The sequence below is a fragment of the Oryza sativa genome, chromosome 7 (genome assembly GCF_034140825.1).
Source record: "Oryza sativa Japonica Group chromosome 7, ASM3414082v1".
Lineage (NCBI taxonomy): Eukaryota > Viridiplantae > Streptophyta > Magnoliopsida > Poales > Poaceae > Oryza > Oryza sativa.
In genome coordinates, this window is record NC_089041.1 from 17,435,951 (window position 1) to 17,451,470 (window position 15,520).

Sequence of the window (15,520 nt, forward strand, 5' to 3'; positions counted from 1 at the left end):
TTCTTTCTTAATTAATTACCCCATGTCTCAAAAAGAAGATAACAATGATCTGCTCACCAAGAGCAATGGAAGCCACAAGATGACCAAACAAGAACTGCTCACAGGTTTGCCAAACATTTGTCAAATGCCCAAACTGAATCTGAAGATATTTACAGGCTTCCATTTTCAGACGGAAAGAAACAGAGGGTAGCGTAGGGAAGCTGCCTACGCCGTAAAGAAAAGATCAACAGCAATGGCAGCTTGTCCTCCACAAGTTCACATCATCTCACAGCAAGTTGCTTTCACTTCCAGATCTTATGCACTACTTGCAGGTGGTAATGTCGGTCAAAAACTGGACAAAATTGCCTTCCTTGGTTTGCTCTGCTGACTGCTGGTCCTGGGATGTCATCACAAGGAAGCAATCCAGATCACTAGATTTACATAGTTGACACAAAAGGGTTCAGTTCAGAAACTGCTCAATTAGTGCATGCCCTAACGTAAAAAAAATGATCTTCTGTTCATTGGTACTGTTATAAATTAGCGGCTGTCAGCATCAGTTATGTCACAGCAACGGAACAGGCTCCTAACAGAAGATGACCAAGTTGCAGATACCACAGAATATAAATTACTGACATTCTAGCTAAAAAATCCTATAAATCTCTTACTGCACAAAAACAGCAAACTAGAGAAAGGAGTAGCTTGGGACTATTCCTCTGCCTCGGCCTCGGCCTCTCCTTCCTCTTCATCTGCAGCCCACCAAGCAAGAAGACCAAGACCGTCTCCTTTAATGCTTCCCTGCGAAAGCATTAGTCAGCCTAGTTACTCATCAAAGGACACTAAGCCAGAATTCAAATAATTGAGCATAATTCTCAAGGCATACAATAATTTGCATTGGAGCAAATGCCCTGTCAGTCTCCTTTTGCTCGACTGGGATAGGCGGGTATTTTATGCTAGATACCAAGAATCGTATCTGCGTAGCAATCAAGTTGATCATGAGCATACAGAGAATGGTAATTGCTTTGATTTTTTTTTAGAAAAAAAACAGATTTTGTATACCTCATCATCTAAATCAAGATAGAGCTCATCACCATCTTCAGTCTTCAGCATCCACCTACCATCTAGCGCCCTGGGGGAAATGAGCAGCAAAGAAAATAAAGCAACATAAATTTATGTAGAAAGTACTTTCCTCATGACAAACAGAACAAGGTAGCAGTGTGTACTCAGCAGTCTCAGGTGACATCCACTGTCCTCAGCAGTTGTAGAGTTTGTTTTTAAACACAGATAAAGTAATCCAGAACGTATTTAAGCCATTGCAAAGATTCTGTATTTCTGATTCTGTTTTAGTTCCTGACTGAACTAAATTTCAATAGTATTTTTTTTTCATAATAACCAATCTGGTTGAAGTACATGCCAAGCAGATGCAAACATAACAAGTTAATCTAAGAGGAATCAAAATCAAAATGTATGATATAACTCCAGAGAAGAGTAAGAACCTCAAGTTTTCAAATTATAGTAGTTACTGCTGTACAGGAACAACAAAACAAAACATTACCTAGCCGTGCCATACTGCATCAAGTGCCCGGGAATGCTTATATCACTGAAGAAATCAAGTGAAACTGCCAAACAGATGTAGCCATATCAGCTCAACCAATTGTTTGTGAATGAGGCTTTTCCTACTAACTAGTACCAGAAGAGGAAGGGGCCATTTGTAACTTTTATACACATGTGAGGCACAAATAGTCCAACAGTAAAGAACAGGAATTAGTTAAGAGTACACGCTTGTCAAAGATAAAATTTACATATTCAGTTTAACAGGATACTATGTTGAAAACAGATAACTATAGTTCAGAACTACCCTCCAGATATTTAGCTAGCAATGGTTTGTGTACCCCAAGAAATGTAATCACTCTTATGCAATTGAGGATGCTGATTCCAGGTTAGTAATCAGGTCTACAGTGGCAAAGAAGCATACTATGATATTAATCAACATCTATTTCATTCAAACAAAAGGATATATGAGAAAGTAAACTAGTCCATTGTTTCGAACAGCATGACCTCAGGATAAAATAGTGCAACAGATACAGAGTTAAACATCATATACAAATTTCGTAGCTTATTCTTAGAAGACATAAGACATACTATGACATGGAAATATGAACATAAAAATTCCATACAGTACAAAATGTTATCCGATGTTATAGACAACTGCTACAAAAGGAATGGAATATTCCAACAGGCAAGATAACTAGATAAGAGATTGCCAGCAAACCAGCTCTTTAAATGTCAATAAGAAAATAAGCAACTCACCATGCAGACCCTTTTCATCATATCCACTGATCTTCCCGACAAGAACCTCCCCAACGAAGGGCCTGAACATCAGCAACCTAAAGGAAACCTATACAGGATGGGGAAAATAAGGAAATCTAAGAGTGATTTGCAAATTGTAGGAATCCTCAGAACTAAATGCATAAGTTCACTGAGACGACGTGTTGCACACACCACACTAACAGAAATACTGTAAGAAAGAGCACTGATGTTAATAGACACAACTCTAATCACAATGGGTCATTGAGAACATGCTATGTTGTCATCAAGTCGATCGCAACTAGTACATAGGCTCGAAATACACTACCAACATGAGTAACAGAATTAATCAACTTAGAGCTTAAATAAGTCTCCAATTGTGCTGAAATATTTTTCAGGCATTCACCTCCTACAGAATCTTATGAGACAAGTACACCACCAAGCAGACATGTATCATACATATATCGCAATTCCATCACCAAAACAAAAGGGTAAAAGCAATGGGAGCACAAATTACTTTGTAAGTGGAGCAGCCCTCTCCTGGAAAGATGAAGCCTCCTTCGACGGAGCGGATGTCGTAGACGGAGACGCAGAGCCCGAGGTTCGCGACGACCTACATACAGCACAGGTGGGGGGGGGGGGCAGAAGCATGCAACACATCATCATAATCTCTTGTACACAACCGTCCGTGAGCGAGACAAGCATCAACAACAGGGGTGACTGAGCTCGTGGTAGTTGATTACCTTGTCGAGGAAGAGCCTCTCAAGCTCAGCCTTGATGGCGTCGACGAGTGGCCGGCTCAGCAGGTGCGGCGGCATCGGCAGGTTGTGTTCGATCTGGCTGAGCACGAACATCTCTGCGCTAAAGTGGCGGACCTAGGATTTAGAAGCTGTGTATTCAAAATAACATGGGTTTTTTTTCTACACGTCTACACCCAAAATCCTAATAATTAGCTTGTATAATATCACGTACTAGTAATTATATAGTATATAGTATATGCACCGTAACATTGAGCATAGGTTCGTATAGTATATTGATAAAATTGGTCATAATAACATACTAATACACAAAATGAACATTAAATTCTCTGAATTCCAAACGATTGTGTCTCATATAAAAAATATAGTGAATTACTGATATACACTTAGCCACACTTAACCATATGCTAGTTGAATCCCCTTAGCTAACTAGATAAGCAAGTGTTAAAGTTGAATAACAATAAGCGGTTAAATGAATCCTCGATTCCTGATGGCTAACTAGGCTAATCATTCAGTCGAATCGGTAAAATAGAACTTCAGATAAAATCAGCAAAGCAAATACTAAGAGCAAAGCAGCAAGCCTCTATACAGACTATACTAAGTGCTAACCACAAGCGAATGCGCCGAAAGCGGGAAGCCAAGAGCAGGACTACCGCTGCCGTGCGGCCGTGCCGCCGCGCGCCTGCACCGCCCCTGCTGCGCCGCCGGAGCAGAGGAGCGCACAGCCCCACCGGCGGCGAGGCCGAGCCGACGGGGGTGGGGGCGGCGGCGTCGCGGCGAGGTTTGAGAGGCGAGGGCGAAGGGAGGAGGGGTGTGGTTTGGGGTGTAATGGGCTGGGATGGGCCGCGGGGCGACTAATAGCTCTGATGGGAAAAAAAAAGGAATAAGTACATCTGAGGTCCCTTAACTTGTCAACGAATCCGATTTTCGTCCCTCAACTATCAAAACCGGTACAAATTAGATCCCTCGGCGGTTTTGGCTGATGTGGCACTTATATGGCTAATTTGACTCGTCTTCAACTGACATGGCACTCACGTGGCGCTGATGTGGCAATTCGATTCGAAAAAATAATAAAACCCGTGGGGCCCACAAGTCAGTTCACACAGAAAATAATTTAAAAATGGTAGGGCCCACGCGGGCCCCACATGTCAGCCTCACTCCTCCCTTCATCCCTCTCCCTCGGCTTCCTCGACACCATTGACCTCAACGGCGGCCGCGCCGTCTCCCTCGGCACCTCCAACATCTACGGCTTCCTCGCCACCATCGCCCCCGCCGCAGCGCACACCACCCCACGCCCGCCGCCGCGCCTACCACCACCACCCCAAATGCGGCGGCACGGCGGCGGCCACCCCGTCTCCTCCTCCTTCTCCCCAATGTTGGGATCCATGTCACGGCGGCCGGAAGGGCGACACGACGAGCAATGGCCGGCGGGGAAAAAGGACAAAGCGCGCCGACCTGGAAGATGCCGCCGCCGCCGCTGCCGCTTGGTGCCAAGATCTGGAGGCTGGCCGCCCGTCGCCATTGGGAGCCTGGAGGCCTGCTGCCTGGTGCCCTCTGTTCGGCGGACCTCGCTCCTGGGGAAGACGCCACCGTGAGCCGATGGTGGGGAGCGAGCAGGCAACATCGGGAGTGGAAGATGGCTGGCGGGATGGTGAGCTCGAGCTCGCCGGCTCCCCTCCCCTCTTCCTCACCTCCGTCTTCCTCATCGGCCGCCACCTACCGCGACCCCCTCCTCGGCAACCGCCTCCCACCTGCCTGTCGACGGGATGGTAAGCTCGAGCTCCGCCTCTGCTCCTGCGGCGCGGGGGCCTCGGCCGAGTTGGAGCCGCACATGGGCAGGAACTCGGCGCCACTCCCCGCCGACGACGAGGCTGGCGCCCTCCGCTTGGCTCCGCCGCCCCATCGGCTTCGGGTGCAACCACTTCGCCCTCGCGTCCACCGCCGCTGCCCACTCTGCCCCGTCGGCTTCACACCGTCGTTCGCCCGCCGCCACCCCCCACTCGACCCCGCTGCTCTACCACCCACGCGAAGATAGGGGAGAAGAAGGGTGAGAGAGGAGAAATAAATTGCTACTGACTGACGTGGGGCCTATGTGGGCCCCACCATATTTATTTGTTGTGTAGCTGACATGTGGGCCCCACTTTTTTATTATTATTTTTATGTAGCTGACATGTGGGCCCACGGTTTTTATTATTTTTCCTATATATAATTGCCACGTAAGCGCCACATCAATGCCACGTGGGACAGACCTAATCAAATTAGCCACGTAAGCGCCACATCAGCCAAAACCGCCCTCAAAACCGCCGAGGGACCTAATCTATACTGGTTTTGATAGTTGAGGATCTATACTGGTTTTGATAGTTGAGGGAGTCGCTGTGTCTGGTTTTCTAGTGGAGGGACGAAAATCGGATTCGTTGACAAGTTAAGGGACCTAAAGTGAACTTATTCATAGAAAATATAACTGAGGAATAAGTTCATCCAAGGTCCCTTAACTTGTCAGCGAATCTGATTTTCGTCCTTGAAAAATAATAAAATCCGTGGGAACCACATGTCAGTTTCACACACAGAAATAATAAAAAAAGTGGGACCCATGTGGGCCCCACATGCCATCGTCGCTGCTCCCTTCTTCCCACTATCCTCTCTCACTTCTTCCCTACGATGTGGACACGGACGGGGACAATGGCGCCGGCGTCGTTGAGGCACTCGACTGTGACTTGGGTCTTGCCGTCGGGCCTGAGCTAGGCGCAGGTGCCGTTCTTGCGGACCTCGGTGAGGCGGGCGCCGAGCTTGGTGGCGAGGACGTGGCTGAGGGGCATCAGCTCGGGGGTCTCGTTGGTGGTGTAGCCAAACATGTGGCCCTGGTCGCCGGCGCCGATCTCCTCGGGGCGCTTGGTGAAGTGGCCGTGCACGCCCTGGGCAATGTCGGGCGACTGCTGCTCGATGTTGACGAGCACCTTGCAGCGGTCGGCGTCGAGGCCGATGTCGTCGGAGACGAAGCCGATGTTGTGGCAGGTGTCGCGGACGATCTTCTCGTAGTCGACGGTGGCCTTGGTGGTGATCTCGCCGAACACCATGACCATGTTTGTCTTGGTGCAGGTCTCGCACGCCACCTTGCCCTCGGGGTCCTGGGCAAGGCACGCGTCGAGGACGGCGTCGGACACTTGGTCGCACAGCTTGTCGGGGTGACCCTCGTTCACGGACTCGGAGGTGAAGAGGAACGTCTCCGCCGCCATTTCTATCTGCCCACTGCATCGGTTGCAACCAAGCAATCAGAAAAAAGACTCCATTTCTGCAGATCTACTGCCGCCGACAGCTAAGTACTGACAAAATTTTGCAAATTAAAATTGGATCCACCAACGCTATATCTAATATGTTCTCCTAATCCACCGACAGTTAAGTACCTTTTTTTTCTCCTAATCCAGAACTCCATACACGCACAATCAAAGATTAAACAAAAAAAGAAAACAAGAATATCCGCCAATCACTTTCCCCTCCCACGGCGGCGGCGGCGGGGAAGCAGGTGGGGAAGCGGGAGCTCGCCCGCCGCCGCCCATGGAGGAGGCCGCGCCTTATCTCCGCCGGCGATAGAGAGAGATGGGGGCGAGAGATGAAGACGACGGGAGATGGGGGAGAGAGAGGAGGAAGAAGAGGAGGGGGTGAGGTTGACATGTGGGGCCCACGTGGGTCTCACCTTTTTATTATTATTTATATGTGTGAAACTGATGTGTGGGTCCCACAGATTTTATTATTTTTCTAGATCGAATTGCCACGTAAGCGCCATGTTAGTGCCACGTCATATGAAGACCGAGTCAAAATAGCCATGTAGTCGCCACGTCAGCTAAAACCGCCATCTAAACCGGCAAGGGAACTTATCTGCACCGGTTTTGATAGTTGAGGGATCTGTTGTATATGGTTTTGGGGTTGAAGGACGAAAATTGAATTCGCTGACAAGTTAAGGGACCTTAGATGAACTTATTCCTATAACTGAAATTTGTAGTAGTACGCTTGGGGCGAGGCCTTACATGTCGGCACGGCACGGCCCGGCCTAAATGAGCCGTGCCTAATCGTGCATGGGCCGGGCCGTGCCGTGTGGCCCATTTTGAGTGGTAGGCGAAGTTACTAGGTTACCCTCGCCATTTTGACGCCTCTGTGGTGCGTCTCCTCGTGCAGTTTTTGCCCTTGATTTGATCCCCCAATTCATTCCATCCCGCGACCGAGCTGGGCGTCAGCGCCGTCGTTCGTCCCTGCTGCTTCCGCCGTCGCATCCCATCCTCATCCTCCGCCACCGCCGCCTGCGCCGATCCCCATCCATCCATCCACCCAGCGACCGACCGACCGAGCAGGGTCGCCGTCGTTCGTACGGCTGCTTCCTCGCCGCATCCATCCATCCATCCATCCTGGTGAGGAACCACATCCTCTTTCCCATCTCTCTCTTTACCCACGCACTTTTTTTTCTCGAATTTGCGTCAAACCGCTTCTGTTCTAGAAATTTTCCCTAACCCTTAACACTAATAACAGTTTGATGGTTCCCAAAAAGGTTTGGTTTTTCTTTTTTTTTTTTTAAAAAAAAGAGGTTTGGGTTTGGGGGTTCAACTGAAGTGAACCCCCATGTCCCATGTTAGATCCGCCACTCCTTCGTTTGAACTAGTGAAAGCTACGCCATTCTCTTGATAAAAAAAATGAAATTGGGGGTAAAGAAATGATCTTTAATTCTGTTGGGTGCCGATTCCACCCTGTTCCTGTTGTACCAGTCCGGCTGGACACCGCAAAAATGGCAAGACATGATGTAGCTGAGAGAGGAGGGTGCTGGGCTGGCATGGAAATTGACGAGGGGGCTGCACGTAATTTGTTTGAGAATACATTCAAATCATTTTTTCATGACTTATCTTCCTGTAGAATTGAACATTTACAAACTTGAAGATTTTCCCTCATTCTGATGGACTACAGTATAACAGTAGCTTAGTCGATAACAGGGAGCTTGGTGCAATATACAGCTGAATCTTGTTTGGTGAACTAGGAACAGAGTACTGAGGTCAATATGGAATGCGGTGTATCGGTTACTCCCCAAGGGTGCTTCCAGCCCTTAAAAACCATGCAAATAGTGATGATAGATTATGTGAAAAAGAACAGTAAGATAGGGCATGTTGGCATCTTCTACGCCACAAATTTTCATATCCAAACTGCATCAAGATGTCAAGAAACAAAGGAGATTCTTTTTAGCAGAACACCTTCCTTTTTGTTTCTTGTTGTTTGGATTGAATTTAGATTGACGTTTTGTGGATTGTTAGATGCCAACATGCTCTTTACTACTAAATTGTTCCAGATTTTTTATTACTGCACATGAGGTTGTAGGGGGTTATTTTAGATGTGCCCATAAGCACCCTTAAATGTTCTTGTTGTTGGTGAAATACCTTATACATCATGTCTTACTCTAAATTACACAATCTGGTTATGTGGAAAAAAGAAAGTAACTGATGTGTTCTGACCTAAATTTTCATTTTTTTTTGGCAGTGCATTGTGTCAAAGGCATTGGGCTATATCCTTTTGTATTTGTGTTTCTTGGTTCATATTGAAGGACTGTTGACATTTTTGAGGGAAAATGAGTGGTGCACCCAAGAGGTCGCATGAGGAGGGTAGTCACTCCACACCGGCAAAACGGCCGTTGGATGACAGCAGCTTGTACTCAAGCCCTTCTGGGAAAATTATTCAACCAGGCAGCAGTGATTTCCATGGTTCGTTTGAACATGATGGGAGATTTGCCAAAGTTCAACGTATTGAGCCCCGGGATGATAAGAGGCCCTCTCTGGCACATAGGATGCCTATTGGCCCCTCCAACTTTGTGGACCACTCAATCTCATCTGATGGCAGATTAGAATCAAAGCAAAATAAAGATCCATGGGACACTAAGGTAGATGTTCGGGAGGCAAAGGCTGACACTCGAGATGTCTACAGTGATCCCAGGGTTGAATTTCCGAGCAATAAAGTTGAGACTGATGTAAAGACGGACAATAGAGCAGATGACAATGACATAAGAGCCGACAGACGGATACATGCTGACTACAAAGGTGATGCCAAACTGGACAAAGATGGTCATCCTACAGCAATTTCAAACATAGCCTGGAAAGATAACAAAGAACATAGGGGTAAAAGGAATATTGAGCAGCCATCTGATAATGCAGATTGGCGTTTTCCCCGCCCTGGTTTGCAAGGAACAGATGAATCTTCCAAAGGTCCAGTTCCTGCAGATGAGCGGTCCAAGGATGCTCATGAATCTACTGGTGAGAATAAAACTGAACCTAAAACTGAAGATAAGTTTAGAGATAAGGACAGGAAAAAGAAGGATGAAAAGCATAGGGACTTCGGCACAAGAGACAATGATAGAAATGATCGCCGAATTGGTATTCAGCTTGGAGGCAATAGTGTTGAACGAAGAGAGAATCAGAGGGAAGATAGGGATGCTGAAAAGTGGGATAGGGAAAGAAAAGATTCCCAGAAGGACAAGGAAGGCAATGATAGAGAGAAGGATTCTGCAAAGGAGTCATCAGTAGCAACTGAAAAGGAGAATGCAATACTGGAAAAAACTGCATCTGATGGAGCTGTTAAAAGTGCCGAGCATGAGAATAAAACAGTAGAGCAGAAGACACTTAAAGATGATGCATGGAAATCACATGATAGGGATCCCAAGGACAAGAAAAGAGAGAAGGATATGGATGCAGGAGAAAGGCACGACCAAAGGAGTAAATATAATGACAAGGAATCAGATGATACTTGCCCTGAAGGAGATATAGAGAAGGATAAGGAAGCCCTTGGAAGTGTCCAACGCAAGAGAATGGCGCGATCAAGGGGTGGTAGTCAAGCATCCCAACGAGAACCTCGATTTAGGTCTAGGATGCGTGATGGTGAAGGGTAAGTTTAACAATACATCTTGCTATGTTTTTTCATCATTGATTCAAATGCATAATGGGTGCTTCCTGACCTTGATTTAACAGGTAAAAACATTATTTATTTGATATGTTTCTGTATTTGTTTTCTTGCAGATCTCAAGGTCAGTCAAATATCTTGTACTACAGAAGAATAAAATGGAATAGGGATAGTGACATGTCCTTCAAAACTGTCACGGAAAGCTTTCCAGCAGACTTATAAGTTTGCATTTTCTTCTCAGAATATTTTAATGCTATAACCAATCCATTTAAAATTTTGAAACCCCTTTACATTTCTCACTTTTAGGATGATATTTTTTGTTACACTGCATGTGCTAGTGTGTGTGTCTATTTTGTGGACAAAATCCAGCCAGAGAGGATAAATAGGGTAATCGGGGTGTATATTTATGAGGATTCCGTTGCAACTTTCAAATTGAGCATAATGATAATTTATCTAAGGTAGGCTGGTAAGGAAGTTGCTGTTTTTGTATTTTGCTATCTTAGTTTCATTCCATTGCAGGTAAATCTGAGGCATCAGCCATTGTCTATAAAGCTGGTGAGTGCATGCAAGAGCTTCTGAAATCATGGAAAGAGTTTGAAGCAACCCCAGAAGCTAAAAGTGCTGAAAGTGTGCAAAATGGCCCCACTCTTGAGATCCGCATACCCGCAGAGTTTGTTACGTCCACTAACCGTCAAGTAAGTGTTGACTTTTACAGGTGGCATATGTTAATCCCTTCATCAATCTCCAAGTTTGCATTCCAGAATGTTAATATATTAACACACCTAATACTGAATGATTGTGTAATTCACTTGCAAGTGTGCATCTGTAGATTTATATATTTACAGGAGATTATTCTATTGTGATCTCTTTGAACCAGAGATGTATATTCTATTTATCTTTCCTCTTGAAACCATATATGCCAATTGCTACATATTTGCTGCTCATGTAGTTGACAAATTGCTTCATAAATTAATGAAGCTAATTACTTCCTTTGATTTTGTTTGTTTCTTAAAATCACTGTTGTGTAGGTAAAAGGTGCTCAACTTTGGGGAACGGATATTTATACAAATGATTCAGATCTTGTCGCTGGTAAGTTCTTGATTATTTTCCAAGCGTGAAACGAACCTCTGAAAGCTGATTTCTAAACGGTCTTTCTTTTAGTGCTTATGCATACTGGTTACTGCTCCCCTACATCATCACCTCCACCATCTGCAATCCAAGAGCTACGAGCAACTGTTCGAGTTCTACCGCCACAAGACAGTAAGCCTTCATTCTTTGTCAGTCCAATTATTAGACTTAAAAAGGTCAGAGCAATATGGCTAAATTAGTAGTACTTGTATAACACTTGATCTACCTTCCAGGCTATACTTCAACTTTAAGGAACAATGTCCGCTCACGTGCTTGGGGTGCTGGTATTGGTTGTAGCTTTCGCATAGAACGCTGCTGCATTGTTAAGGTATTAAGACTGTATAAGATAACATATAAGGCTACTGTGTTCTCCTTTTGCTTTGAGCAAAATTTCAGTGCTTTCTTTTGTTTTAATCTGCTGATGTAAAAACCTTTTATTGACCACTGCTCCATAGATTGTTTGCTTAGTTTGTATTACATGCTTTGCAGAAAGGTGGTGGTACTATTGATCTTGAGCCTCGCCTAAGCCATACATCAGCTGTGGAGCCTACACTTGCTCCGGTTGCGGTTGAGCGCACAATGACAACAAGAGCAGCAGCTTCTGTAATTTTCTACCTCCTCTTTCTGTTATCAATGTTTTCATTTCAAAGACATTTTACTTCACTTTGCAACATTTAGTTTTTGTTATCATGAGCAATCTTTGTCTATATTCTGTACTAAGGTTTTTTTCAATATAATCTATGCAGAATGCGTTACGTCAACAAAGATTTGTTCGGGAAGTCACAATACAGTACAATCTCTGCAACGAGCCATGGTACTTTCTTGACCTACCTTCTGATGCTACTCATTTGCTCATGAAAGTTCCATCCAGCACGTACTGCAGCCTTTTCTGTTGCATATGAGTGCTTGTTTGTTTCAGCGCTCAACTCCTCAGCTTTTAGAAGCCTTTGTCTAGGTCTTTGTTGAGCTAAGGTTGCTCCTACTAACCTTGTACCTGATTACTTTACTTCAGGTTGAAATACAGCATAAGCATTGTGGCAGACAAGGGATTGAAAAAGTCATTATATACTTCTGCGAGGCTGAAAAAAGGCGAAGTCATATACTTGGAAACACATTATAATAGGTATGAGCTGTTACCGTTAACTATTTGGCCATCACCTGAAGTTATATTTTTGACTTCTGTGGAGCACAGTTCCTTCATTTCCCCCCCTCCTGTTACTGCAAGTTTTCACAGGTATGAGCTGTGCTTCAGTGGAGAAAAGGCTCGTCTTGTTGGATCAAGCTCCAATGCGGCAGACGCAGAAACTGAGAAACACCAGAATAGTAGCCACCATCACTCGCAAAATGGGGACAGGGCCTCTTCAGAACATGAACTGCGGGATTTGTTCCGATGGTCCCGCTGTAAGAAGGCGATGCCTGAGAGCTCTATGCGCTCCATCGGTATCCCGCTGCCAGCTGATCAACTTGAGGTAACGTCCTGCTTTCTAACATTAAAATGGTGGATAATTCGCATACAGAAACCACAATTCTCACACGGTTTTCTTGTTACCTCGACGCAACGCAGGTGCTGCAGGATAATTTGGAATGGGAGGATGTGCAGTGGTCGCAGACTGGTGTTTGGGTTGCTGGAAAGGAATATCCTCTCGCCCGAGTGCATTTCCTATCATCAAACTAGCCCCTGCAAGTCCTTCAAGTTGTCGTAGCAGCCGGTTCATGAACTAATTTCTCGCAACAATTTAAGGCAGGAGCTTCTCTTTGGTCCATGTCGCGGTTTTATTGTACAATGTACAATGCATCCATGCCATGTCTGTGTATAAATCAAGAATGCTCAGCTGCTGTAGGCTGTGTTGTGTGTAGTATTTTTTCCCCCTTTTTTCATAAACTATTTGAGTTCTAGTTGGGCTGCTTCTGCCCCATGTCACTGAGATGTAGCTGTTGCTTCACAATTTAGCTAACCTGATGATTATTGTTGAATGGTTGATGTGCTGTAACTTAATTCAGTGCTGTGTTCATCTGGGGTGTTTCCTGACCGGGCAGGTTCAGACGTAGGCTATTTGACTGAACTTCTGGAAATTACATGTGATCATTCCTACAAGAAATTTAGCCGAACTCTGTCCAAAACAGGAAGTTGTTGCACCGATGTTGCTTGCTTCAAAAATTTTCTCCTGCAATTGTAGCTAGAGAATACATGTGGTGGAATCCTACATAGTAGTAGTTCGTAAGAATAAGGGTGTGTTTAGTTTCATGCCAAAATTAAAAGTTTGAAGAAAAAAGCTGGAAGTTTATGTGTGTAGGAAAGTTTTAATGTGATGGAATAGTTGAAAGTTTGAAGAAAAAGTTGGGAACTAAACAAGGGCTAAGATGGCCGAAGGGATATTTTCTGACGAGGCGATAGACATCCATGAGTGGTGTAAACAATAGACGCACACATCATGGCTATGGAACTTTGTTGTGTGTGCTGCTGCTACAGCAACATTTCCAGGTGCATTCGTGTCTCATGCTCGGGCAGTGGTAGTCGTACTTCCATTTTCCAGTAGCCCTGTTTATTCTATGTACTACTAAGCTTCGACATTCTTCTGCATCTGTATCTCCTGAGTCCTGACACCTCTCATGCCGATCGAGACCAAAAGGTTTTTTTGCTGACCAGCTCTACCCAAAGAACGAACAGGATGACGATCGAAGAAGATGAGGAAGAGGCAAGTGAATTGGCTGCGTATGTTCGTAGGTATCAGCTGGTTCAGGTTTAAAACGATGGGAGCGACAGTTAAAAGATGAGCCAGAGAAGGGAGGAGTAAACACAGGCCTTTGGCATGTATGCAATATTAGCGGTATATACAGCCCCATCGTTTAGTATATTGGAGAAAAAAAATGAAACTATATATTTAGGCTCTCATCGGTTGGCCTAATCAGCCAAAGAAAAAACCAAAATTTGAATTTTCAAGCTTAATTTTGAGATATTTTCAACGTAGTAATTTCTTTTTCAATATTGGTTTTTAAGTCACCAAGAACACATTTATAAAAGTTTTATGTACAAATTTATTTTTATTTCCTAATAAGCCGTTTTGGCTTGATGGGGACCTTACAAATGAAACATAATTTGTGAATAAAACTTTTATATACATGTTCTTTACGATTTAAAAGCAAAAGCTGAAAAATAAACGACGTTGAGAAAAAACCCAAAATCAACTCTGAATTTAAAATTGAAAATATAAATTTTGGCTGATAAGTATAAGTATAATTGAAAAGATGAGGTTGCTAGTCTGGATCAGGTGTAAGAGCATCTCCAACAGATTGGCTATTTTGAGCTCTCTAAATGAGCATTTGGCCAGTCATCTAAAAAATTTGAGAGCCAAATTTACCTTTTAGTCCAACAGTCTCTCCATTCACATTCTCCAATTTAACATTGGGTCCCACAAGTAAGTCTCTCTTCCTCCTCCTCCTCCTTTCTTCTCCCATGCCAAATCCTATCCCGGCAGCAGCGGCGGTGGAGGGCTGGAGGCTCGTGATGATGAGACATGGGGCGCGGAGGACGGCGGCAGTCACGGAGGGCGGCGGTCACGGAGGCTCGCGACGACGATGACCTGGGCCGCGGAGGGCCGCGGTCGTGGCCAGGGACTGCGCAGAGGGCTGCGGTCGAGGCCGGCGACGGTGCGGAAGGCGGCGGTCACGGCGGCCGGGGACCGCGCGGAGGGCCGCGGTCGAGGGCAGCGGTCGCGGCAGCCGGGGACCGCGCGGGGGGCCGCGGTCGAGGGCGGCGACGGCGCGGAGGGCGGCGGTCGCGGCCGGCGACGGCCTAGCCAACACGAGAGACAAACCGACGACTGACGAGGCAAGATTGGTGCGGACGAGGAGTGGAGGAGGAAAGTGGGTGGGTCCCACGGTTGGCTAGTGACTTTTGGCTGGCCAAATTTGGCTAGTGGGGGGAGGGTTTTGGCCAGCCAAATGGCTTAGCCATCTGGTTGGAGAGGCTGTTGGATGAACTTTTTTGGTTGAAATGGCTAAAATTCAACTTAGAGAGTCACTTGGAGAGACTGTTGGAGATGCTCTTAGGAGTTAAAGCTCCAAATCACCACGACGACAGGAGAAAGCTAACGAACCATGGCTACAGTTCTCTTTTGTCTTCCTTGCACAAACGAACTAGTGCAATTGTGCCTCCGGTAGGCCATCTGTGATAGCTGTACTTCGTTGTTCGTGTACTCTCCAAGACCAAGCAAATAGACTACATCATTGTTTATTCTTTTTCCTCTCGATTTGTGTTGTTATCCTGCATCTATATCTCCTGACGACTCCCATGCCGAAGAAAATCGGAGGAAGAGGAAGAAGAAGGCGGGAAGGTATGCATGATGCGTCCTTCCGGTGATCGATGGTAGGAGGTAAGTAAAAATGCATAGCTTTTGGTTCTTCAGGTTTAAAATGATGGGAGCTTATTA

General features: G+C 45.5%; 3 protein-coding genes and 1 long non-coding RNA gene across 11 annotated transcripts; 1 reads left to right on the top strand and 3 right to left on the bottom strand.

Moving 5' to 3' along the window:
- Positions 1-477: 477 nt before the first annotated feature.
- LOC4343220 (DNA-directed RNA polymerase III subunit RPC8) lies at positions 478-5,048 on the bottom strand. Of its 8 annotated transcripts, none has more exons than XM_066311978.1 (8): positions 4,497-5,048; positions 3,027-3,144; positions 2,801-2,896; positions 2,287-2,374; positions 1,532-1,595; positions 1,036-1,105; positions 860-949; positions 478-774 (listed from the first exon to the last, which is right to left on the bottom strand). In XM_066311978.1, exons 1-8 carry the CDS (start codon positions 4,745-4,747, stop codon positions 685-687), a joined length of 867 nt encoding a protein of 288 aa, XP_066168075.1. In that variant the 5' UTR covers positions 4,748-5,048; the 3' UTR covers positions 478-684. The 8 variants fall into 8 exon arrangements, with proteins under 8 accessions (XP_066168075.1, XP_066168076.1, XP_015646737.1 ...); XM_066311979.1 differs by having other exon boundaries at positions 3,027-3,139; positions 4,497-4,631; XM_015791251.3 differs by lacking the exon at positions 4,497-5,048 and adding an exon at positions 3,695-3,871 and having other exon boundaries at positions 3,027-3,139.
- A 605-nt stretch (positions 5,049-5,653) lies between these two features.
- Positions 5,654-6,283, bottom strand: LOC107276652 (S-adenosylmethionine synthase 2-like). Its single transcript, XM_066312602.1, has one exon. The coding sequence runs from the start codon at positions 6,272-6,274 to the stop codon at positions 5,780-5,782; it is 495 nt and encodes a 164-aa protein (XP_066168699.1). The 5' UTR covers positions 6,275-6,283; the 3' UTR covers positions 5,654-5,779.
- Positions 6,284-7,209: 926 nt separating this feature from the next.
- Positions 7,210-13,090, top strand: LOC4343221 (uncharacterized). Its single transcript, XM_015791244.3, has 12 exons — positions 7,210-7,441; positions 8,553-9,947; positions 10,079-10,086; positions 10,482-10,657; positions 10,991-11,051; positions 11,124-11,222; positions 11,324-11,418; positions 11,580-11,693; positions 11,837-11,904; positions 12,103-12,213; positions 12,325-12,559; positions 12,655-13,090. The coding sequence occupies exons 2-12, from the start codon at positions 8,641-8,643 to the stop codon at positions 12,763-12,765; spliced, it is 2,385 nt and encodes a 794-aa protein (XP_015646730.1). The 5' UTR covers positions 7,210-7,441; positions 8,553-8,640; the 3' UTR covers positions 12,766-13,090.
- On the bottom strand, positions 12,392-14,916 carry LOC112939613 (uncharacterized). The gene is made up of 2 exons (XR_003243381.2): positions 14,450-14,916; positions 12,392-13,291 (listed from the first exon to the last, which is right to left on the bottom strand). It is a non-coding gene; the product is annotated as an uncharacterized lncRNA (long non-coding RNA).
- Between the last annotated feature and the right edge of the window lie 604 nt (positions 14,917-15,520).

Bases quoted from the DNA above. Each gene is read 5' to 3' on its own strand.
- LOC4343220 (XM_066311978.1), bottom strand. From the start codon at position 4,747: ATGAGGAAGACGGAGGTGAGGAAGAGGGGAGGGGAGCCGGCGAGCTCG. The intron at 2,897-3,026 runs GTAATCAACTAC...TGCTGTATGTAG, and splicing joins AGAGGCTCTTCCTCGACAAG to GTCGTCGCGAACCTCGGGCT. The intron at 775-859 runs GTATGCCTTGAG...ATGCTTTCGCAG, and splicing joins TTGCTCCAATGCAAATTATT to GGAAGCATTAAAGGAGACGG.
- LOC107276652 (XM_066312602.1), bottom strand. From the start codon at position 6,274: ATGGCGGCGGAGACGTTCCTCTTCACCTCCGAGTCCGTGAACGAGGGT.
- LOC4343221 (XM_015791244.3), top strand. From the start codon at position 8,641: ATGAGTGGTGCACCCAAGAGGTCGCATGAGGAGGGTAGTCACTCCACA. The intron at 11,694-11,836 runs GTAATTTTCTAC...TAATCTATGCAG, and splicing joins CAACAAGAGCAGCAGCTTCT to AATGCGTTACGTCAACAAAG. The intron at 12,560-12,654 runs GTAACGTCCTGC...GACGCAACGCAG, and splicing joins TGCCAGCTGATCAACTTGAG to GTGCTGCAGGATAATTTGGA.